Source organism: Equus quagga, chromosome 1 (genome assembly GCF_021613505.1).
Source record: "Equus quagga isolate Etosha38 chromosome 1, UCLA_HA_Equagga_1.0, whole genome shotgun sequence".
Classification (NCBI taxonomy): domain Eukaryota; kingdom Metazoa; phylum Chordata; class Mammalia; order Perissodactyla; family Equidae; genus Equus; species Equus quagga.
In genome coordinates this window covers 38,122,571-38,147,694 of record NC_060267.1, presented here as the reverse complement: position 1 = coordinate 38,147,694, position 25,124 = coordinate 38,122,571, and the positions used below count along the sequence as shown (strand labels likewise).

The window sequence follows — 25,124 nt, the reverse complement described above, 5'->3', positions numbered from 1 at the left end:
CAGACTTTATAATTGTATTTTCCGCAGAATGAGTCCAGTTGGAATTTAGCACTGTTCAAAGTGTAAATGGCTATATATATATTCATAAATCACCCTGGCTGCAGTGTGAAAAGGGTAACAATGAGGAAAGAGATGCCAGCTAGAAATAGTGGTAATCTAGGTGAAAGATGATGGTCGTTTGAAGTGGAAATACAAAGTGAAGCATATTGAAAAGAGATATATTTATAAGACTAAATTTTTAGGTTTGGAGGACTGATTGGGTGCAATCAAAGAGTAGATTCTAACCTGGGCAGCTGGTGGAAGACAGTGACATAGGAAAAGGAGGTGAAAAAGGAGGAAGAAGAGGACAAGATCCAGACAAAATAATGACACACCAAAATAGAGCTCTAATATAGGCACCTTGGAAAAGAAGTCTAAAACTCAGCAAAAGCAATCTTGGCTCAAAATATAGATTTGGTAATCATCAGTATTTAGGGGGTAACAAAAACAATGGCAATTGTTGAGTTTTCCCAGAAAGAGTATGTAGAGTAAAAAAAGAAGAAAGTCTGAAACAAACCCTGAAAAAGAATTGGAATAGCCATAATAATATAAGCCTGCTAAGGATATTTGGGAGTGATGATGCAAAAAAAGATTTGATGCATACAAATGTGAACAACTCTCTGTTTTTAGTGGAAAGGACAGGAGAAAGAGTTACGGAAAAGCAAGGGTGCAGTGCGGCAGGAGGAGTTTTTTTAGATTAATTGTAAAACTGTCCTCTAGTAAATCTCAAAACTACCTCCAAACAAAACTCTCTTTTGAGCACTAAACTTGCCTTAGGTGTGTATGCTCGATACATGTTTATTCTAAGGCGCCTGAAATTTGACTTATGAAAAGATGATTTTATTGTCTTTAACCCCAAGACTTTTCTTTTTCTCATCCCCAATAACAGTATTACTACGTACAGTTTTCCAAACTAGAATCACAGAAAACAAAATCAGAATAATTATTTTACATTATTCCCGCATCTTATTGGATCTCCTCTTAAACTTCTCCTAAGTGTGTCAGTAACATTTTGTTTCCCTTTTTCCATCTCTGCTCATCTTTTTTTCTGAAATCTTTTTAACCAATTTCTTTGCCATAAGTCCATCTTCCCCTTGCACTAGAATTTGCCCTTTAAAATTTAATCTCTTTTTGTCACATTAAAAATGCAGATTGATCTCCCAATGTTTGGCTTATTTCTTTCCTTAGGTTGCACTCACACAGATACCCTTTTTGTTTTTCAAATGATCTGTATTCTTTCACTACTCAGGGGCTTTTCATGGGTTTCTTATTTTGTTTTAAATGTTTATTTCTTCTTCGATTTCTAAGTTTCTATTATCCCCTAAAGACTTAGTTCCAATGTCACCATATCCGTTGAAACTGTAACCTAGACAGGCAGAATTAATCCCTCTTTTCTGTGCACGCTTAACACTATAAATTTATAGCAATTACAGTACTCATTACATTTTATACTGGCATTATTTGTTTATTGTTTATTGCCCCCAGGAAATTATTGGTTCTTTTGAGGCATTTCTCATGTCTTGTTTTTACTGACCTTCTAATTCTGTATCTGCCTCAACTCCAAGGCTTAGCAGAATAATTGCTATATTATAGTTGCTAGATAAATGTTTGCTGAGTAAATGAATTGAAGTTCAGATGAGTTAACTGAGTTAATCTTAGCTGTTTCTGTGGCAGTGGAAGCTTTGAACTGTCTTCTGACTTCAGTGCTAGAACTCTTGCCATAATAAATAAGTAACAGACTTGCCACGGTTGCAGGTAAATACAGACTTTACCTCTTAAATCAATGCCAGTTGTCTCTTTCTGCCTCTGATACTTTAAAATCTATTTGATGATTGCGAACATTTGTATCTCTGTTTTTACCTCTCTCAATATTAAATTTCTGTCCTCCTGGTATTGATCTTTTAATATTTTTCACTGGAGATTTTAGCTTTCTTATTCCTTTGTGGGGTTTTTTTTAAGTTATAAGAAAATCATCTCGTTCTTTCTCTGAACTTCAGTCCTACATTAGGAACAGATTAAAAATGCCCATTTGCAGGGTTATAGTTAGATTAAAAGCAAGCATATTTATAATTCTATATATGTTAACTCATTTCATATCCTTCTAAAATCCCAGCTCATTGGAGAGATCCTATATCGGCCCTTATGTTTACATCTATTATCACTTTCTTCTTTGTAAAACTAGCTTAGGATTGTAGTGTGAGAATTTTGACTCTATTGAGTCTCTCCTTTGTCTTGAGCTAATCTTCTTTCTAAGATTGAAGACACAGACAATACAAAAACTTTCTCTGAACTTTTAGAAAGCTTCTCTTGTATGACAGAATTTATATTTGGTTATGCTTATATCTGCTTTAATGAGATGTCTTGTTACTTTCTGAAATTCCCTCCTCTTTGATTTCACCAATCAGTGCTTTGATGACCAGTGTTTAGATAAAAGTTTGCCTCTGTATGTCTTCAGTAATCAATAAATCACATTGTCAATATGTTCATTACTGATTCTGCAGAACCTATAACAGTGCATGACATAAAAATATGTTTGACTAGGGGCCCAGTTCCATGGCCAAGTGGTTAAGTTCACACACTCCACTATGGTGGCTGAGGGTCTCGCTCGTTCGGATCCTGAGCACGGATCTAGCACCACTCATCAAGCAATGATGAGGCAGCGTCCCACATAGCAGAGCCAGAAGGACCTACAACTAGAATATACAACTATGTACTGAGGGGCTTTGGGGAGAAGAAGAAGAAGAAAACAAAAGGAGATTGGCAACAGATGTTAGCTCAGGTGCCAATGTTTAAAGAAAAATATGTTTAACTAAATAATCAGAAATAACCTGATTACTAATAACTAATAACTACTAATAACTAAATAACCTGTTTTTATTAATTAAACTTACAGCCAAAAGCTAGATGATGGTAACTCTCAATGATAATAAAAACAAACATTTATTAATGCTTACTACGTGGCTAGCACTGTGCCAAGAATTTTATGTATATTATTTCAAGTAATCCTTATACCGATTTTAGTATAATTATCTCCACCTACGGGCTGAGGAAACTAAGAAATGAGAGGTTTCACTATATGTTGACTCTGTACCAGATTTATAACCTGAATTGGGGGAATAACAATTTATTCAACAACCAGAAAACACTTATTGAGTATTTACTCATTATGTGTCAGGCATCTGAGTTTGATGGAGAGCCTGATAAAATTTTTTCTATTTATTCATTGGAAAAGAAAAGACAAAACTTGAAGCCTTCCAGTTCAATACGGCAGATTGGGAATAATAAGGCAGAAGCCACCTCCTCCTCCGTCCAATTTTAATAAATAATTTGAAAGATGTTAAGGGCAACTCATAACTCTGCTCAAACAAGAACAGATAGATTTTGTAAATCAGAAACCATGAGGGTTTTCTGAAAGGTAAGACATAGAAAGAATTAGACTGAAGAAAGAAATTGCAGTCCAAGAAAAATGTAGGAGAAGAAAATTGGAAAACATGGAAGTGGCACTAAGGGTTCTTCAAAGGTAAAGCCACTGAGAGTGGGATAGAGGTCCTAGAGACAGCTAACAGGTGGTCAGTTAGGGTATCCCGCTCAAAGAGAGAATATGCATCTTTCCTTGCTCAACATCTCTCTCCTGATCATCAACATACCCCACTTAGTCCAAGCAGCAAACTGCAGTGACATCTACTCTGGGCAGGAGCAGTGAAGACGCCTGGGCATATGAAGAAAGACACTGCCTCAGGTGACTGGCAACAACCAGGAAGAAATGAAGTGCCTACATGCAGAAGATTAACTATTGGCTGACCCTGCTGCTAGTGATTGCTGCCTCTCCATCCCAAATAGGCTTCACAAACAGACTGAATAGTCAGAGGCAAGGAAACAGGACCTTGCATCTGTGGAACAGAGCAGATTGCCAAGAATCAGTAGGTATTTTAAATTCACCACTCTTAATAAGAGACAATAGACTCAATAAATGAAACAATTCACCTATAGCAAAAAATATATATAAAAAAGAACAGAATTTTAAAATTAGTATAAGTATTATTCTCAGGGAGATTCAGGGGAAATATACAAATGGTAAGAGGCACCAAAAACTTGATTGTTGGCAGAGAAAACCCATTTGGATAATAAAAACACTCAAAAAGTGAGTCAATAAGCTGGAAATTCAAGATGTGGTATTCTCTCAGATCATACCACAAAGGAAGAGAGGCAGAATAAATATGAATCTGTGTTAGTAATATATATGCTTGTTTGAAATCATACAAATATTGAGAAAAATGTGGAGGGAATACTGTGTGGTTAACAAATTAGCTTGAGGCAGGATAGTAGGAGAAAGATGGAGATAGTAAAAGGGAAGGAAGAGAAAGTAAAACAAGAGAAAAAAGAAAGTAGAACCTATTTGACAAGGGATGCACGTGATCAAATTTCTATACTAATGAATCCTTGCCAGTGCTTGTTATCTCTTGTCTTTTTGATGGTAGCCATTCTAACAGGTGTGAAGTAATATTTCATTGTGGTTTTAACTTGCATTTCCCTAATGATTAGTGATGTTAAGCATCTTTTCATGTGGTTATTGCCCATTTGTATATCTTCTTTGGAGAAACGTCTATTTGGGTCTTTTTTCTGTGTTTTAATCAGGTTGTTTTGTTGTTTTGTTTTGTTGTTGTTGAGTTGTAGAAGTTCGTTATTTAGTGTGGCTATTAATCCATTATCAAGTACATGACTTACAATTATTTTCCCTCATTATATGGTTGTCTTTTTACTCTGTTGATTGTTTCTTTTGGTGCACAGAAGTTTTAAAGTTTGATGTAGTCTCATTTGTCTATTTTTGCTTTTGCTACCTATGCTTTTGGTGTATCCAAGAAATCATTACCAAATTCAATGTCCTGAAGCTATTCCTTGATATTTTCATTTAAGAGTTTTAGGTCTTACATTTATGTCTTTAACCCATTTTGAATTAATTTTTGTATGTTATGGAAGGCAGTGGGTCCAATGTCATTCCTTTGCACATGGATATCCAGCTTTCCCAACATCATTTGTCGGAGAGACTGTTCTTTCCCAATTATATAGTCTTAGCACCATTGTCTCATCAGGCCATATAAGCAAGACCTTATTTCTGGGGTCTCTATTCTGTGCCATTGGCCTATATACCTATTTTTATGCCAGTATCACACCATCTTAATTACTGTTGTTTTGTAGTATGTTTTGAAACCAGAAAGTGTGACCTCTCCAACTTGGCTCTTTTTCAAGATTGTTTTGGCTTTTCAGGTCCCTTGAGATTCCATATGAATTTTAGGAATTTTTTTTCTATTTCTGCAAAAACATGACATTGGAATTTTGATAGGTATTGCATTGAATCTGTAGATCACTTTGGGTAATATGAACATTTTAACAATATGAAGTTTTCCAGTCTACTAACTTGCATGTCTTTCCATTTATTGGTACCTTCTTCGGTTTCTTTAGCAATGTTTGTTAGTTTTCAGTGTACAAATCTTTCACTTTCTTGGTTAAGTTTACTCTTAAATGTTTTATTCCTCTTGATGCTGTAGTAAATGAGATTGTTTTCTTAATTTCTTTTTAGATTGCTCATTGTTAGTGTACAGAAAGACAAACGATTTTGAGTGTTGATCTTGTATACTGCATCTTTGCTGAATTTTATTTATTGGTCCTAATAGCTTTTTTTGTGTAGAATCTTTATAGATGTCTACATATAAGATCATATCATCTGTGAACAGATAGTAATAACAATATAAATTATAAATAAATAATAAGTCTAATTCTAAATAAATAATAAAAATATAATTTTATTTCTTTTCCAATTTGTATGCCTTTAATTTCTTTTTCTTGTTTAATTACTCTGGCTAGAACTTCCAGTACTGTGTTGAAGAGTAGTGGCTACTGTGGGCATGCTTGCCTTGTTCCTGATCTCAGAGAAAAAGTTTTCAATCTTTCTCCATTGACTATAACGTTAGGTATTGGCTTTTCATATATGGCCTTTATTACATTGAGATAGTTCCTTTCTATTCCTAGTTTGTTGAGTGTTTTTTTTTTTTTTCATAAAAGGGTGTTGAATTTTGTGGAATGCTTTTTCTTCATCTAATGAGATGATCATGTGGTTTTATTCTTTATTTTGTTAATGTGGTGTATTATATTGATTGATTTTCATATGTTGAACAAGACTTGCATCCCAGATATAAATTCTACTTGGTCATAGTGTATGATTATTTTCATGTGCTGTTTGATACTCTTTGCCAGTATTTTGTTGAAGATTTTTCTATTAATATTCATCAGGGATATTGGTCTAGAGTTCTCTTTTCTGGTGGTATCTTTTTCTTGCTTTGATCTCAGGGTAATGTGGCCTCATAGGATGAATTTGGGAATGTTCCCTCCTCTTTATTTCTTTGGAAGAGTTTGAGAAGAATTAGCATTAATTCTTTTTTAAATGTTTGATAGAATTCTCCAGTGAAGCTGTCTGGTCTTGGGCTTTCTTTGTTGGGAGGTTCTTGATTACTGCTTCAATCTCCTCACTAGACATAGGTGTGTTCATATTTTTTATTTCTTCATGATTCAGTCTTGGTAGGTTGTGTGTTTCTAGTAACTTATCCATTTCTTCTAGCTTATCCAATTTGTTGGCATATAATTGTCATAGTAGTCTCTTCTATTTTATTGCTGTGACATCATTTGTATTGTCTCCTCTTTCATTTCTAATTTTAACTGAGTCCTCTTTTTTTTAACCTAGCTGAGAATTTATCAATTTTGTTGATCTCTTTGAAAATCTACTCTTAGTTCTGTGGAATTTTTCTATTGTTTTTCTATTCCCTTTTTCATTTATCTCTACTCTAATCTTTGTTATTTCCTTCCTTCTGATAACTTTGAGTTTACTTTGTTCTTTTTCTAGGCCGTTGAGGTGTAAGTTTAGCCTGTTGGTTTGAGGTCTTTCTTCCTCTTTAAAGTAATCATTTATCACTATAAACTTTTCTTTTAGTACTGCTTTTACTGCATCCCATATATTTTAGTATGTTGTGTTTTCATTTTCACTTGTGTCCAGATACTTTCTAAATTCTCTGAGCCTTTACTTGTTTAAGATTGTGTTGTTTAATTTCCACATAGTTAAGGGTTTTCTTTCTTCTATTGTTTTCTAGTTTTGTTTCATTGTGGTCACAGAAGATACATAGCATGATTTTAATCTTATTAAATTTGTTAAAATTGTCTTGTGGCCTAACATGTGGTCTATGTTGGAGAACGTTTCATGTGTACTTGAAAAGAATGTATATTCTGCTGTTGTTGGGTGGACTGTTCTGTGTGTGTCTAGGTCCAATTAGGTCCAAATGGCACACGGTGTTGTTAAAGTCTAACGTTTTCTTATTGAGTCTCTGTCTGGTTGTTCTGTCCATTATTCAAAGTGGGGTATGATTCTCTCACTCGTATTGTGTTTCTGCCTATTTCTACCTTTAGCTTTGTCAATGTTGCTTTATATATTTGAGTGTCCTAATGTTAGGTGCATATATATTTATAATTGTTATATCCTCCTGATGAATTTAAACTTTTATCATTATATAATGTGACTTTATCTCTTGTGACCATTTTTGTCTTAAAGTCTATTTTGTCTGATATAAATATGGCTACCTCTGCTCTCTTTAGGTTTTTGTTTGCATGGAATATCTTCTCTACCTGTTCAGCTATAAAAAATATATATATACCATAGACTGGGTGGCTTAAATAACAAATATTTATTTCTCATAGTTCTGGAGTCTGGGAAATCTAAGATCAACGTGCTGAAAGATCTCAAAGTTATTACAATCTGTTTAAACTGATAACAACTTGACTTCAATTGTGTATAAAAACTCTATTCTTTTACATATCTGCCTCCCACCAACTTTATGTTATTGATGACACAAATTGCCCCTTTTAATATCACATATCCACTAACATAGATTTATAATTACATTTTATGCCTTTAAAAAAATTCTAAATCAGATTTTTATAAGAGATTTTCTCACCTACATTACAACGATACAGGATTCTATATTTCCTTTACTAAAGAATTTTATATCTTGGTGTGGTTTTGTGTTACTGTTTATCATCCATTCACTTCAACTCATAGGACTCTGTTCAGTGTTTCTTGTAGGATAGATCTAGTGGTGATTAATTCCTTCAGCTTTTGCTTATTGGGGAAAGTCTTGACTTCCCCTTTGTTCTGGAATGACAGTTTTGTGAGATATAATATTCTTGGTTGGCAGTCTTTTTCTTTCAGTACTTTGAATATTTCATCCCACTCCCTTCTAACCTATAAGATTTTTGCTGAGAAATCTGATGATAATCTATTGGGAATTCCCTTGCATGTGATGACTTGTTTTTTCTCTTACTGTTTTCAACTTTTCTCTCTGTCTGTCACTTTTGACAATTTGATTATGATGTGTTTTGGTGTAGGTCTCATTCCATTTATCCTAGATGATATTCTTTGAACTTTTTGAATTTGTATGTATATTTTTCTCCTCAGATTTGGGAAATTTTTGACAATTATTTTTTCAAATAATTTCTCTGCCAATTTCTCCCTTTCTTCCTTTGGTACCCTCATAATGCGTATGTTGTTTGCCTGATGGTATTCCATAAGTCCTTTAGGCTATTCATTTTTATTCATTCTTTGTTTTTTTCTCTCCTCTGACTCAGTATTAAAGTTCATTGATTCCTTTTCTGTCTGGTCAAGTTTGTTATTGAGTTGCTCTAGTGAAGTTTTCAATTCAGTTAAGGTATTCTTCAGCTCCAGAACTTCTGTTTGATTATTCTTTGTAGTTTCTATGTCTTTATCAATATTCTCACTTTGTTTATCCATCATTTTTCTGATTTCGCTTAGGTGTTTATCTGTGCTGTGTTTTAATTCATCGAGTATCCTTATGGCAGTAATTTTAATTCCTTTTCTGGCAATTCATATATCTCTATTTCTTTAGGGCCAATTTCTGGAGATTTAACTTGTTTCTTTAAATGTATCATGGTTCCCTATTTCTTTATATGTCTTGTTATTTTTTGTTGTTGGAATTTTGGCGTTTGCAGAATCAGCCAGTTCTCTTTAATTCTCTCAGACTTTGCGCTCTGGTTTTGTACATGGTCAACTTTCATTACTAAGCCAGGTTGGAGATTCTGGAGACATCCCAAGCTGTCTCTGGGTGTGTCTTCTCTGGACTATTTGAAGAAATTTGCTGGTTTCTACTTACAATCTCCCCCTGGTGTCTGTCTGAGATACTAGCATCGCTGGTAATGTAGTGAATCACAATACTGGTGTTCCACCTAATGTCTGTCTGTGGTATTGCAGACTCTAGTGCATCGTTTATCATCTTTGCTCTGAGACCTTCAACCTGGTGACCCACTCTTTTCAGTACTTGGATACAGTACTGGTCCCTCAAACAGCCCCCCTAAAATCCAGAACATTGACATAAGTTCTACTCCTTTTTCCCTGCAGGGAGAAGACAAGATTTGGGAATTTTGTTTCAAATACACCAACTATGCATGGTGGGGGAAGGCTCTGGCAAGAGAATGGAGAGGGTCACAAATTTTCCTCCCAAGCTCCCATGTGGTTGGATTTGCACTGCCTAGGATGCAGAAATGTTTTAAATGATTTCTGAACTTCCCACAGAGGCATTTGTTTGGTTTGTGGTTGTTAAATCCTCGTGTCTATGGGGCAAGGAAGGTTGAGGGCTTCCTATTCCATCATCTTGCTGATGTAACTCCCACCCACATTTGTTCTTTTTTGGTGTCAATAACATGATGATTTTTTGAAATGATCAGAATCTGAAAATTTTTTATTTTTGTTCTATGATGTAAAGGCTGCATATAATTCTACAAGATGTCAGAATTGCACTCCTTGAGGAAAATCTTCATAATTTCTTCTAACTCCATTGGACAAATTTAATATCTTTCTCCTATGAGTCTAGTTCTTCCCTTCATTAACTTAGTAAAACTGATCTGGATACTCTTCCACCTTTTGGGTTTCATTCTTAGATGACTTCTGATATCCTCTATAGGAATTCTCGATTATTTCTAAGAAGTAGTATCATTTTACAGCTTTTCTCAAGGTCTTTCACTTCATTGAAAATTCCCTATACAGGAAGGGAAGTACAAACATCTTGCCAGCAATGGAAGAGCTGTATTGGGCCTTTTTCTCTTTCCTCCACGCATGGCCTCATGTAAGACACATAGTAGCTTCTGGTTAGACAAAAGTTCAACAAATATTTTTGAGCATGTCTGTGGCACACACTGTTCTAAGTATTAAGGATATAACAGTGATCAAAATAGACAAAAAGCACTGCTCTGATGAAGGTTATATTCAAGTGAGGGCAATATACATTAAAGAAATAAAATATAACGTGAAGGGAAAGTAGTGTACAACCATGCACCATATAATGACATTTCAGTCAATGATGAACCACATATATGATGGTGGTCCCATAAGATTAGTACCATACAGCCTAGATGTGTGTAGACTATACCATGTAGGTTTGTGTAAGTACACCCTACGATGTTTGCACAATGACAAAATCACCTGATGCATTTCTCAGAGCATATCCCCTTCATTAAGTGATGCGAGACTGTAATTTTAAAGAGGTTGATCAAGGAAAGCCTCATTTTGGCAGTTACATTGAGCAAAAACCTCAAAGATGTGAGGGAGTGAGTGACAGAAATATGACTATGGGGAAGAGCATTCCCTGTAGAAAGAAAAGCAAAAACAAAGAACCTGAGGCAATATAACAAACATGGAATGCTCAAGGTACAGCAAGAAGGCTAGTGTAGCTGGAGAGAAATAAGCAAGGACTAGATCAACAGAAGATGAGATAAAGAAGGTACAAAGAAACATTTGTGAGGAAGGGATATTCCCGGGGAGGGAAGATCATTTAGGGCTTAGACTAGATATTATTATGCCTGAGATGGAAGGATCACTGGCATGATCTAATTTCCATTTTTAAAGAATTTTTCTAGCTACTGTGTTGAGAAGAGACTGTAGTTGGGTGAGAGCAGAAGCAGAAAGATCTATTAGGAGGCTAATGCAATAATCCAGACTAGACATGAGAGTGGCTACCACTGGTAGTATAGAGGGTCATGAGAAGGGCTGGTTGGGTCTTCCTGGCCTGCTTTAACGCAATGCCATAGACTCGGTGGCTTAAACATCAGAAATTTATTTCTCACAGTTCTGAAGGTTGGAAGTCTGGCATCAGGGAACCAGTGTAATTGGGTTCTGGTGAGAAGCCTCTTCCTAGTTTTCAGATGGTTGTTTTCTTGCTGGGTCTTCATATGGCAGAAGAAGAGAGAGAAGCAAACTCTCATAAGAATAGTTATCCTATCATGAGGGTTCCACCCTCATGACCTAATTATCTCCCAAAAACCTCATCTCCAAAAATAATCATTTGAAAATTAGAGTTTCAACATATGAATTTGCGGGGGAGACAAACATGCAGTCCACAACAAGATCAGATTTTAATACTAGAAGCAAAAGGAATTCACTTATGGATATGGATATGGGCTGTAAGAAGAATGAATCACTAAATTTTGTTACAATGAAACTGAAAATAAAATATCTATAACCACCAGGGTTAAAAATCATTTTTTTAAGAACATTGAGTATATTGCTTTTGTTATCTTCATTTTAATTTGCATTTCTCCAACAATAGTGATGTTTTATAAGTGAAAAAGTTCCATTTTTCAGCCGGCTTCCTGGAAATGCTACCTTTGAGAATGTCTAGACACTCCCCTCATAGTTAGCCTGTGTTATTTACTTGGGAATAAAGAATAAATTGTCATCATGGCCATCTCAGACCATTATCTAGCTTCCTAGAAATCAGTTAATGACATTAATTAAAAAATAACAACCTTGGGGCTGGCCCCGTGGTGGAGCGGTTAAGTTCGCGCGCTCTGCTGCAGGCGGCCCAGTGTTTCATTAGTTCGAATCCTGGGCGCGGACATGGCACTGCTCATCAAACCACGCTGAAGCAGCGTCCCACATGCCACAACTAGAAGGACCCACAACAAAGAATATACAACTATGTACCGGGGGGCTTTGGGGAGAAAAAGGAAAAAAATAAAATCTTTAAAAAAAAAAATAACAACCTTGACTGTACTACTCTAATAATCTGATGTCGCCAAGTTAGAAAATGATGCTTTATCAATATAGTGATAATAATGTTAAAAGGGCTAAGAAATACCAATTGGTATAGAGGAAAGGTGGGTATGCTTCTTATGATAAAAATAATGTTTTTAAGTAAAGAAGAAAAGCTATTTTAATTCTGTGTGCATATAAACATTATGTAGTCCTTTGATTAACCATTTTTTCCTTTCTTTCTACTTTTTCTTAGCTGTTCTTCGCAGCCCTGACGCTCAGCTTTATTTGTAAAGCACTAAATGCAGTCATTATGAAAAGTTCCATCACTCAAATAGAAAGGAGATTTGACATAACATCTTCTGTTGTTGGCTTAATTGATGGAAGCTTTGAAATGGGTAATTTTTACTTCTATTTTGATTATTACTTAGTAACCAGATTTACAGAGGTAAAAACTGCCATACATGCTCTATACTACTGGTTCTCAACCACGGTAAATTTGTCCCCCAGGGACAATTTGGCAATCTGGAGCCATTTTTGGTTGCTATAACTCAGCGAGGGGGTTGCTACTGGCATCTAGTGGTAGAGGCCAGGATGCTGCCCAACATCCTACAATGCCAAGGAGAGCCCTCATAACAAAGAATTATCTAGCTTAGAATGTCAATAGTGCAGAAGTTGAAAACCCCTGATTTATACTAACTTGTTTGCAAACTAATACTTTCCAGGGCTTTACCTTTCCTCTCTCAAGGTGTCCTAGGGCAAAAAAAGGTTGGAGAGAGGATTATGATTCCAATGATTTGAGGAGGGAGGAACAGCTTTGGAGCAACCTCTGTTAGGTTTCTACTGTTTAACTGGATGTAATATTGAGGGTAAAAGTTTTTTTTTTTTAGTACATTGAATATACTGCTTTGTTGTCTTCATTTTCATTTGGATTTCTCCAATAATAGTGAGGTTTTATATGATTATTGAACATTATTTTCTCTTATAAATTGGTAGCTCATTACCTCTGCCCATTTTTCCTTTTTTAAAAAATTTTTTAATGACTTAAAAGGACTCAAAAATTATGTATGTTGTATAGATTCCAGATATTTTCTATAAATTTATCCTTTAACCTTATTTAAAATATATTTAGCTATTGAGTATTTTAAAAATAATTATACAAAGGAAGACATTTATCTTTTTGTTATGAATTCTACCTTTTCATGTTTCAGAGAACATTACATCCTACATATCCTTCACTCTTTCACCTCCCTAGTTTCATGAAATCATCTAGAATTTTAGTATTAGACTATTATTAGCTTTAAATCCTAATTCACCGTGTGCCTCTTTTTATTAAGGAATTGATTCTTAATATTTTTATTAAACTTTGTAGCTATTTAATAGCAATTAGACGAACATGGTTAAAAGTTTTAGTGGTTTCTTTTCTTACAACTGTTTCTTGAATCTTAGGACTTCAGCTCTCATCTTTAGCTTTTTCTGAAGTATATCTTTAAGTTTTTTTCCAGAAATAATTGAACACATGTCATACTTACTTTCTGAGCCCTTGTTTGTGGGTCAATGTATTTAGTTTACTATCATATTCAAGTGATAGTTTGTCTGAGTATGGAATTAAGCTTAAAAAATCTTTTGTCCTTAGAACACTTAAAACATTTATCTACTGTTTTATAGCATCTAATGTTGTGTATGAGAGATCATTATCAGTATCGTTGTCATGTACTGGTAGGTACCTCCGCTTTATCCCAGAATTTCAGAAATTCTATCAGCATCTATCCAGGACTGTATCTTTTACATTATTTATACTGCAGAAAATAAAAATTTTCATCTAAGGGCTTAAGTCTTTCTTTAGCTCAGGGAATTTATTTTCTATTTTAAAAATTTGTTTCTTCCCCTCTATTTTCTTCTGAAACATGTATAAGATGAATACTAAATTTTCTGGCTATTTTTTTCCTGTAAGTTTTCTTTTGAAAATTCTACTTTTTTTCTTCATGTCTCATCAGTCTTCTCTGACACCGTCTCATCTATCTCCTCAGGTTCCAATATGTACATTTTCTACAATAATTTTAATTTACAACAATACTTTGTTGTTCTCCTTGTTTTTAGTCTGCCTGTTCTCATTTTACAGATGCAACATACCCTTGTACCTCTACAGATACTAACTGGATTTTTGTCAAAGTTTCTCCTCTTTTTAGTTTCCTTATTTGACTGTTTCTTCATGGGTTACTTCATCTGCCAGTTCATTTTGCTGCTTTTATTTCATGCTATTTTTTTCCCATCGAATGTTCGGTAATTCTTGGTCATTGTAAGTTTATTATTATAGATATAACTCCAGATGTGTCAGAATTGGTTGTGACTCCCTCTACTTGGAATACTCTTCTTTGTTTTTTTAATCTAAATAATTTATACTCAACATTAAATCTCAAGTGGCCTCTCCTACAGGAAACTTTCCTAAAACCTTAATTAATTAAAGTTTCCCCTCTCTGTGTTCTAACAGCACCTCTCTCCATCTATCTATTTTTATCACTGGTATGTAAATTTCTTGAGGACAAATACCATGGTTTATTCTTTCTTTTTAATATTTCTGGCTCCTAACACCGTGGCAGATACCTAATAGAAATTTCAAGTATGCTGGGAGTGAATGAGCAAATGCATGAATGAATATCTTTCTTTCAGATCAGGAGGATTTTCCTCATTCCAATATAATCCAGTCAACTCCAAATTCTTCAATAAAATTTTGCTTCACTAACATAGCCAAATAATTCAAGTGCTTTCTTTCATATTGAAAACTTATTCTGCTTGTTAATGCCATACAACTTTACACGGAGTGGTTCAGTGTAAGTTTCACCTTCTCGATTCAGTTACATGATCTTCGAGGGACGGTCCCATGTCTTATGCTCTATTCATTTTGGGGCCTTTCATTCTACTGGACACAAAATGGGACTCAGTCAATGTTTTCTATAATGAATCATATCAAAATTGTTTTGTTCTCTTCCTAGGAAATTTGTTTGTGATTGTATTTGTGAGTTACTTTGGATCCAAACTACACAGACCAAAGATAATTGGAATTGGTTGCTTGATTATGGGAACTGGAAGTATTTTGACTGCTTTGCCACATTTCTTCATGGGATAGTAAGTATTTCTTCTGTGCCATTAATTATCATTTACTTGTAAGTTAACAGTAGAATTTCATTTTTTTTCCTTTTATATAAACAGTCACCTTTTGAGAAGAATACCCACTAAGTATGTGTAGAAATGGAGTATATTGTTCTAGGTAATAATTATCTTATTGCTTTATCCACCATGGATTTCATTGACTTTGACATATGAATAGCACTAAATAAGGTGTACAGGTTCATAGGAAATAAATGAGCGCTTTATGGCTTTCTAGTATAACATACGTACGTTGTGTCTTTGCCTACAAGATTTTGATTGCATTCAATAAGACTTCACCACTCAACCCACTGCAGTATGGGTTTTTCCATTTGGATTTCCATTGAGACTGTTCTTAAGCTCACTGTGTAGTTCTGATTAGAGGGATACTAATGACAGAAAACCTGAAATAGTGTTGGCTTAAATAAGATAGAAGCTTATTTTTCACATAAAAAGTTAATGTAGCCAGCCCAGGAATGGTAGGTTACTGCTTCTTTTTATCACATTTCTCTGCCTCGCATGGCTTCGACCTAATGGTCCCAATTGTGGCAATGTTGTTCCAGGAAACAGAATAGAGGAAGGGAAAAAGAACAACAAGAAGAAGCAGAGTGCACACAGGCTGGGGCTTAAGAAGTATTTTCAGAAGTGTAACACTTCTACTAGCTTCACCTTGGTCGGAATTTTATTATATCTCACATCCAGATATAAAGACATTGGAAAAAATAGACTTTATTCCAGGATGCCATGCTCCTAGCTAAAAATCTCACCTTCTATTATAATGGAAGGAGATAAGAATGGATATTGAGAGACAATGAGCAATTTCTGCTAAAGACATTGATTACTTACTCATTCCCAAAGCCAACATTCATGTCTTTTGTTTTCCATACCAATCTCTCTTTTTTGTCTATAGTATTTGACCCTTATGAGTATTTTCTTCTTCCCAGCACTGCTCCTTCTTATTTTCATTGTATTACTCTGTCTTGATTTATTTCCTATCTTTGTGGCTTCTTCATTATACCCCTTCTTTTCTTCTGCTGCTGACACCATTTGTGAGTATCCCCTAAGCTCTCTCTTCAATCTTATTCACTTTTCATTCTAGAACATTTTTATGGAGTGTATGCAGCATTAAATGCAGCTAACACCTATACATGGTGACTTTTTCTTACACTCAAGATCTATATAATCAACCACCCCAAGGGTATCTCCAGTCTAACATCCTACAAGTATTTCCCATCCGTATATTCAAAACTGAATCCATCCCTGTGCCAAAATCAGCTCAGATTTTTCTCACTCACTCTTTCAATAATGATTCCTTTAGCCACAAAGGAACTCAAACCAAAGTCAAGGGCCTCATCCCAAACTTTTTCTTTATTTCAAAACAGATGACTGCTGGTCATCAAATCTTGCTTATTCTACCTTCTGTCTGTCAATTCCTGTCTACCTCCTTTCATCTCCACTGTCCCTAACCTGGTTGAGGCTTTCCTCATCTCTGACCTGGACTTTTTGCCTCTAGTCTCAACTCTATTCTAACTCATATTCCATACTAGAGAATTCATTTTAAAACACAAATCTGATTATTTTACTCCTGCTTAAAACTCCCAATTTCCCAGAGCAATGTTTTTCAAACTTCAGATTCTGAACCACTAGTGGACCAGTAAATCAATTCAGATGATTAATATGAACAATTTTTTAATAGGATGGAATAGGATAAAATACAATAAACAATGTGAGTAGAAACAAATATTATTCTGCGGAACTTTAGTTTTAGTTGTACATATATATATGTGAATGTATGTGTGTCCATATGTATGCATTGTTGTTGTGATGCAAAATGTATTTCTTACTGCTGGTCACAGTAAAAAATATTGAATGCTGCTTGCCTATGGATTAATTTCTAAGCTTATTTCCATATGCTGGTTGCTTATTGTGCATTTGGTCCTTGACTATCTTCCTACCTTCATCTTACACTGCTCCTCACGATTGAGGACCACACTCTGGCCTACAGTTTTCCAGATGTGCCATAATATGTCATGCCTTTGCATATTTTTTTTTTTACAGGCTTTGGTGTTTTTCCTTCTTCATCTACCTATTAAATTCCTATCTGTCTTCAACATTCATCTCATATGTAATCCTCATTGTGAAGTCTTCTCTAATTCACCCCTTCCCCCACCTCCATGCAAAGCAGACCATCCATTTTTACTTCATGACAACTCAGGACCTCATATACTAAACTTATCACTATTTTATCATATATGTTTATCTTAGAGAGTGTAAAATGTCCTAAGTACAAAAACTGTATGTTTTATTTCTAGCTCTTTGGAACTGAGCATAATGACTCACATACAGTAGGCTGCCTTGGAGCTCATAGCATAGGGTGTCTCAGTGTTTTGGGGGATCAGCATTTGTCCTTATTCTAGCCCTGTCTCTGTTGTTCTTATTAAGTTGTTTCTCATCAAATTGAAATAAATTAGAATTTTTTTTAACTAAATTATGAAGTCAGGCATATGAAAGTGTGCATCTGTGCTGGAGGTGGGAAGCATGTGTATCCATAAAAGAAACTCAGACAGCTTATTGATAGAAAATGTAGGTAAATCAGTGTGCACTGTAAATGATTTGGAAAACACTGCTCTAAAGTTTATTATATGTTATCAGAAAGTTAACAGAAAGTTTAGATTGGGATCATCTTTGAAGACAATTCAGAGGGATGGATAGATACAATTAGTTTTTTTTTTTAACAAAAGCGTGAAACCAAGATAGCGCTTCATAGCTTGGCCAAATATAAGCACGCCTAGGAGGATAGCAACATGATAATCCTCCTTGCCTGGGGGTATTGAATATTTCCCAGTGGGCACTCTCATTTTACTTTCACCCATCACCTACCCTAAAATACAGGCTGGGAAGTTGACAAAGAGGATTCTGATAATTTGGAGAAGAGAATGGTGCAAATAAAGAGGAAAATTCCTATTTCTTGGAAAAGTGAAAATATTCAGTAGATAATGGAAATTTTAAATCTAGTGATGTTCTTATAGTTACAGGTATTCGAAAGAAACTCTTATTAATCCGTCAGAGAATTCAACATCAAGCTTATCAACCTGCTTAATGGATCAAACTTTGTTACTCAATACAACATCACCTGAGATAGTAGGACAAGGTAAGAATTGATAGTCACTAAAAAATATTCTAAAACTTATCAATTTAATTACATCTGTAAAAAGTGATTATGATATTCATTAGTCGATTAAAAAAGCAAACAGGAAAAACGTCTGCATCTTATGTGTATAAGACAAAACATAATGTTAATATATCTTAAGAGCTTTTAGAAGTAATAAGAGGATATTTTGGTAGGAAATTAGTAAAGAATATATGCATTTAAAATAAGGAAGACGGAAGTGGCACAACTATATAAAAAATGTAACTTTACTTTTTATGAAAAATAGAAATTATCACACCAATTAAAGATTTTTTTACCTATTATAACACAAATCATGAATTATAATTACACATTATAATACTAACTAAAGATTTTTCTACCTATTATACAGGAAAAGGTTAAAAAAGAGAAATGAGGTAGAGGAAAAAGACACCTTTTATATATTGGTGGCAGTGTATAAATTTCTAGATAAATTTCTAGAATTTTTGGAGGTTATTTTTCAGGATAGTAAAGACTAAAAATAGGCATATGTGCTTAAATCAGCAATTCTACTTTTATTGATTAATCTTAAGGCAATAATCAGGAGTGTGCACAAAGATTTATTTATGATTATAGCCTTGGCATCCCTGTTTAACAGAATAAAAAGTTAGAAATATTTTGTGAGTAAAAAGGAAGAGATTGATTAAATAAATTATGAAACTTTCATTCAGCCGACTACTATGCAGTCATTAAAATCCTGATATAAGAGAAATCTTGGGGCTGGCCTGGTGGTGTAGTGGTTAAGTTCACATGCTTTTTGGAGGCTGGGGTTCGTGAGTTCGGATCCCATGCATGGACCTAGCACCACTCCTCAAGCCATGCTGTTGCAGAATCCCACATAAAATAGAGGAAGATCAGCACAGATGTTAGCTCAGCGACAATCTTCCTCAAGCAAAAAGAGGAAGATTGGCAAGAGATGTTAGCTCAGGGCCAATCTTCCTCACAAAAGAAAAAAAGAAATCTTAATAACATGTGGAAATTGTCATAGTATGACAGGTGTAAAAGTAAATTATAATATGAACTGGACATTTAATGTATATAATGTACATAAAGGATATTATTCATATTTTTACATGAACTAAAAATGTGGAAGATATATATAAATATTTGAAGTGGTTTTTTGTGTGAGGTGGGATTATAGATAATTTTTGCTTGTTTTCTTTGTGCTTTTCTATATTTTCAAACTTTGCAAAGTGAATATAAATCACTCATAATTAGAAAAAAGCAAAATTCTTAAGTGGGATAATTAAAAACTTAAAGTAGTTGAGTTTCTAACAGGAATGCTAAAATTAATGTTTAAAATAAACACTGTCTTGTCTACAAAGGTCACGAAAAGGAATCTGTGTCATATGCATGGATATATGTTCTAATGGGTAATATGCTTCGTGGAATTGGGGAAACCCCCATAGGACCCTTGGGGATTTCTTACTTGGATGATTTTGCTAAAGAAGGACATTCTTCTTTTTATTTAGGTAACGTACAGAAAATATTAGATTTTATGATTACTTTCTCTGGGTCTACTTTTGCAATCATAGTGTTTCTAATTTTATTCTTTTACTTACTAAAAAAATTATTTGGAAATGTATTCTGTAACATTACTTTTAAAAACATATTGAATAAGAACTATATATTTTTGGCATCTGATAAAATTTCTGTATAATATTTTCAGGTAGTTTGAATGCAATGGCAATGGCTGGTCCAGTCACTGGCCTTCTCCTGGCATCTCAGTTTGCTAAAATGTGGGTGGATATTGGATATGTAGACCTGAGTAAGTACAATCAGAACAAGGTAACATGATAAATGCTTTTCAAGTACAGAACATCATTTTTCCAAATAATTGAATTCACTCTTTCAAAAGTCCTTTGCTGACTATTCGTCAAAACTTACAAATAGCAAATAAACCTATTAACAATCAGAATAAAAACAAAATTCATCTCCTAGCTACACCAAGCTTTTACAACTAAGTACAAAATAAGAAAATTTTAACAAACTTGCTTTAGATTACTTTGTTCAAAATAACTGCAAACAAATTACAGGTCTCTCAAGGTGCCCTGTGATATCACGTCCCTGTATTTACACTTAGAAAATTTTCTTTGCATTTTCTATTTGCAGAGTTCTTAAAGTCTCTTCCAAAATGTGGCTCCTTTTCAGAGAAGCTTTACTTCACCACCTTCCATTGGCGCAAAGTGTCCCCATTAATCACGAAAAGCAAGCCTTTATTGTAGCCCGTATCATGATGAGTCATACACATTTGTGCACTTACCTGCCATCTCTTTTGGGACATAACAGGATTGTATCTATGTTAACATGTAATATGTAATTAGTATTTCTGAATAAACAAATCTGATTTTCTATCTCAAAAGGACTTATATAGATCTCCAAGGAGATCAAAGGATTCATTACAAAATAGAGTAGACATCACAGTACACCAGTAATAACCACAAACCTGAAAGTGTTTTATAATATAAAACTAAAGCAAGTACCTGATGAAATGTTTTATATCTTCTATTTTGGATGTGTGAATTAGAGAAGGTTCACATTCTGTACATTTCTACTCATTCCATACAGTTTTACTCATTCATCTCCAGGTTCATCATTGTTTTTATTGCTAGAGGTACAGAAATAAACGGTTAAAGTCTTTAGGATGGTAGTTTTGTAACCTTTTTCCTATAGTCAGAAATCACTACTCACTGTATTTTAGAATTCACGGTCATTCCATTTCTACTACTGAATGTTCAGACCTTCTTACATCTTCTCTTGTTCAGTCATGAGCAGGAGGTAAACACATTATGAAGAACTCTTTGGCAAACTCCAATGCCTAGAGGAGCCAAAGAGATAACATCCGTGAGCAAAAAGTGTCAGGTGGTGGTTAAACTGGGAAGAATTGGTGGTGATGGACTGCCCTCCCCAAACATCCAAAAGCACATACGCTATTCAGCCTCAACCTGTTCTTTTCATGCGGAAATTTGGGTCCAGCATTGGCAACATCTTCCAATAGTTTTCAAGACAATCCAGAAATCCAGATTTTTATGTAGAATTTTCTAATTTTTAAGACAGAGTGTGAGCCAAGAAAAATACTTTGGCATGCCACGTCTAGCTAGAGTATAACCTCTAGTCCCTATGTGCAGACCAGTGATAAAGGAGGAAAAATGTTACCAAAATGACGTTTCTGACAGAGGATGACTAAATATTTAGCACGTAGGTGGAATCGCTGATTTTACCAATCATTTCTTGAAGTCTGTCTGAGTTGCTGATTATGGAACAATATGATCATGTAAATCAATTTTAAACCTAGATCTGTGCATACTTGATAACCACTTCAATAAATAGAATGAATAATTTATTTCTATATAGTTTTAAATCAAGTCAATATTTTCTCATGTTAGTGAGTTTTCTTATAAATCAACGAGTAATGGCACCATTATTGTGCTTCGAATGTCCATGCTGTGTGTGTGTGTCTCTGTTGAGTTTTCTTATTACTTAGAATGTTTACTTTATACTCACTGAAATAACTCCTTTGTACTTGCAGTATTTACATATCACTCATGCATGTTTTAAAGGAAAGCATACTTGTAATAAAATGGTTAAATTATCCCTAAAATTTAGAGTCAAGCTCTTCTGGGTCACTTTTAAACTCAGATTTTCGTTGTATGCATATCTTCGCCAATATCATCCTTTGTGCTGTGTGAGTTGGAAATGGAAGTTTATGGGGGAAAAAGTCCCATATTGGCTCTGAGAATTTCTTGCAAACTGCTGTAAATTTCATTGCTAGTGCTTTCTTGACCTCAGCAAATGGTGCCAAAAGATGATTTCAGACAATAACGAAGATTCATGTGCCTTCCATAATTGGTTATTGAACGGTTTGCAGGCTTAAATGGTCAATAATGGTAGTTGTCCAGTCATGTCACTAGGAAAGCCAGCAATTTCACACAGTCTCAGGCAAAGACAACAATGTCATGACTGAGTCTTGGACAAAAGTAATCGTGAGATGTTATTAAATCTTAGACTTGTCCTGATTTTAGAGGTGACGAAGTGTGAAAAAAAGAAAACAATGTCTTGGAATTGATGAAATGTAGTTTACTTTCTTCATCTGTGGAGAACAGCAATCATTACCATTACTGCCTAGAATATATTGCATTTCAAAATGATTTTTGACTAGCCTCTTCTAATTCTTTATTCTAGGAAGTATCAGAATAACTCCTAGGGACTCTCGCTGGGTTGGTGCTTGGTGGCTTGGTTTCCTTGTGGCTGGATTATTATCCATTATTTCTTCCATACCATTCTTTTTCTTGCCCTCAAGTCTGGATAAACCACAGAAAGAAAGGAAAGTTTCGATATCTTCACATTTGCTCAAAACAAATGAGGAAAAAAGTCAAACGACTAATTTGACCAACCCTAGGCAAAAGCTTACTGAGCACATAACTGGTAAGTATTTCACATTTATAGTCAATTTGGAATTGTTAATCCCAGTAAAAGGGAGGAGTGAGTGTTCCAAACTAAGTCATATCCAATCAACTGGAGTTAGCTTTCTTCTGTACTAAATTTAGCTGAATTATTTTTCCAAGATTTCTACTAATAAATTTTTTCTGAACACACACCAACTCTCTGAAGAGAAGATTAGGTTTGAGGTCTTTAGCAGGGAGAAACAAACGAAAGGCTAAAAATATATGTAACTCGTAAACCAAAGACCGTATATGTATTTCCAAATTATATAATGTAAATTATGAGGGTTAAAAGGACTGTAATATTCCATTCATCCATTCATTTATTTATTCATCCACAAATAGTACCAGGCACTATACTGTGCTCTGTGATAGAATATTCCTTCTATTTTTCAAGAATTTACAATCTAGTGGGTTGTATCAAGAAACATATAGATAATTGCAATATAGTGTTTAAGTACTATGGTAAAGTTAGCATAAGAAATTATGAATGCTTATAAATTGGGCAACTGAGCTCTTCTTAGGTGGCTAGAAGGAGTAAGGAGAAGGAAGTCAGAGGAAGCTTCTCTCTAGATAATTAGAGTAAGATTATTTTCTTGCTAACTATATAGAAAAAATTTTGTCCACCTAAATATTTAAAAATGAAGTAGAAGCAACAATGGTAACGATTATCAGGGTCAATCACGTGAATAAGGATCGTGCCCACTTGATAGTGCCTTCCCTGTCACACATAAGCCCTGAGGGCTAATCAAGAACAATTTAGGAGCAATAATCTGGAGAATGATCCAGCAGTAGCCAGAGCAAGATAGTTGAAACAATGAGGTAACAGCACAGTTTTCACATTGCACAGAAATGGTGGAGTAGTGAAAGTAATGTTAACTTTTTTTTTTTTTAAAGATTTTATTTTTTCCTTTTTCTCCCCTAAGCCCCCCGGTACATAGTTGTGTATTCTTCGTTGTGGGTTCTTCTAGTTGTGGCATGTGGGACGCTGCCTCAGCGTGGTCTGATGAGCAGTGGCATGTCCGCGCCCAGGATTCGAACAGATGAAACACTGGGCCGCCTGCAGCGGAGCGCGCGAACTTAACCACTCGGCCACGGGGCCAGCCCCCAAAAGTTATTAACTTTTAATAAATAAGAGACGCTGCATGTCTTATTCACTTTTGTTTCTTGAACATCTAGCATATTGCCTGGTATCCAATTGAAAACCAAATATTTGTTGAATGAATGAATGAATGAATGATGTATGCAACTGTATGGTATAGTGCTAAAATAACCAAATATGAAGTGAACAAAGGAAGTTGTGAAGCAGCATGTTTGTATAATCCCACTTGGGGGTAAAATGAACTAACAACTAAATATCAAGGTACATATGGAAAAACCAGAAGAAATATACAAAAAGCTGTTGAGAGCAGGATTGCAGGGTCCTGTGACTTTCTGCGTTATGAATTTATGTAATTTTAAATCTTATAAACTTTATATTTACAAGATTAAGATATTAATAGGTATTTAAGCTGCACCATAATATTTTCTTTATTTTGATGTTTATTATAGGCCTCATCCAGTCCTTGAAAAGCATCCTTACCAATCCCCTATACATGATAGTACTGTTTTTGACATGGCTACAAATCAGCAGTTTTATTGGTGCTTTTACTTATGCCTTCAAATATGTAGAACAGCAGTATGGTCAGTCAGCGTCTGAGACTAACATGTTGTTTGGTAAGTCACATTGTTTATGTCTGCTTGATAAGCAATTTTACCAAATAATTGAGTTCCAAGTGACATTTTCTTGTGAAGCCAATTTCATATTTTAATGAATATAATTTCCATTTACTCTTTTGCAAATCTTAGCAAATTTGCCAATCTTCTGATCTCATCATTATTCTGCATTTGAAGTTGCATCTCATGCTATTTTTGAGATGAACTCCCGAAGGAAAAGTTGCATGTAAATGAAACATTTAGACATGATATCTGCATCATTGGATCTTATCATTTAGTGCTGAGGTCCTGAGATAAATCCTTTTGTAACATAATTATTATAATTCCATAATTCATAGACTAGGATCAGGATCCAGCTACTTGCAAAAAATAGGACATTAATGTTTCCAAGAGAAAAATCAATTCTAAGTCATTGTTGATATCTGCATAATTCAAAACAAATGTTATATTTTAGAGAGGTTTTGTGCTACATTATCTATTTCCAAGGACGTATTGAGACTTGCTTATG

General features: G+C 34.6%; 1 protein-coding gene across 1 annotated transcript in view; it reads left to right on the top strand.

Moving 5' to 3' along the window:
• Nucleotides 1–25,124, top strand: part of SLCO1B3 (solute carrier organic anion transporter family member 1B3) — a 67,189-nt gene that overhangs the window by 21,763 nt on the left and 20,302 nt on the right. Inside the window, exons 3-9 of the mRNA XM_046653094.1 lie at nt 12,378–12,519; nt 15,115–15,247; nt 18,298–18,419; nt 19,784–19,930; nt 20,128–20,226; nt 22,641–22,883; nt 24,452–24,616. Of these exons, the coding sequence (XP_046509050.1) occupies nt 12,378–12,519; nt 15,115–15,247; nt 18,298–18,419; nt 19,784–19,930; nt 20,128–20,226; nt 22,641–22,883; nt 24,452–24,616 (1,051 nt within the window). The remainder of the gene's footprint in view (nt 1–12,377; nt 12,520–15,114; nt 15,248–18,297; nt 18,420–19,783; nt 19,931–20,127; nt 20,227–22,640; nt 22,884–24,451; nt 24,617–25,124) is intronic.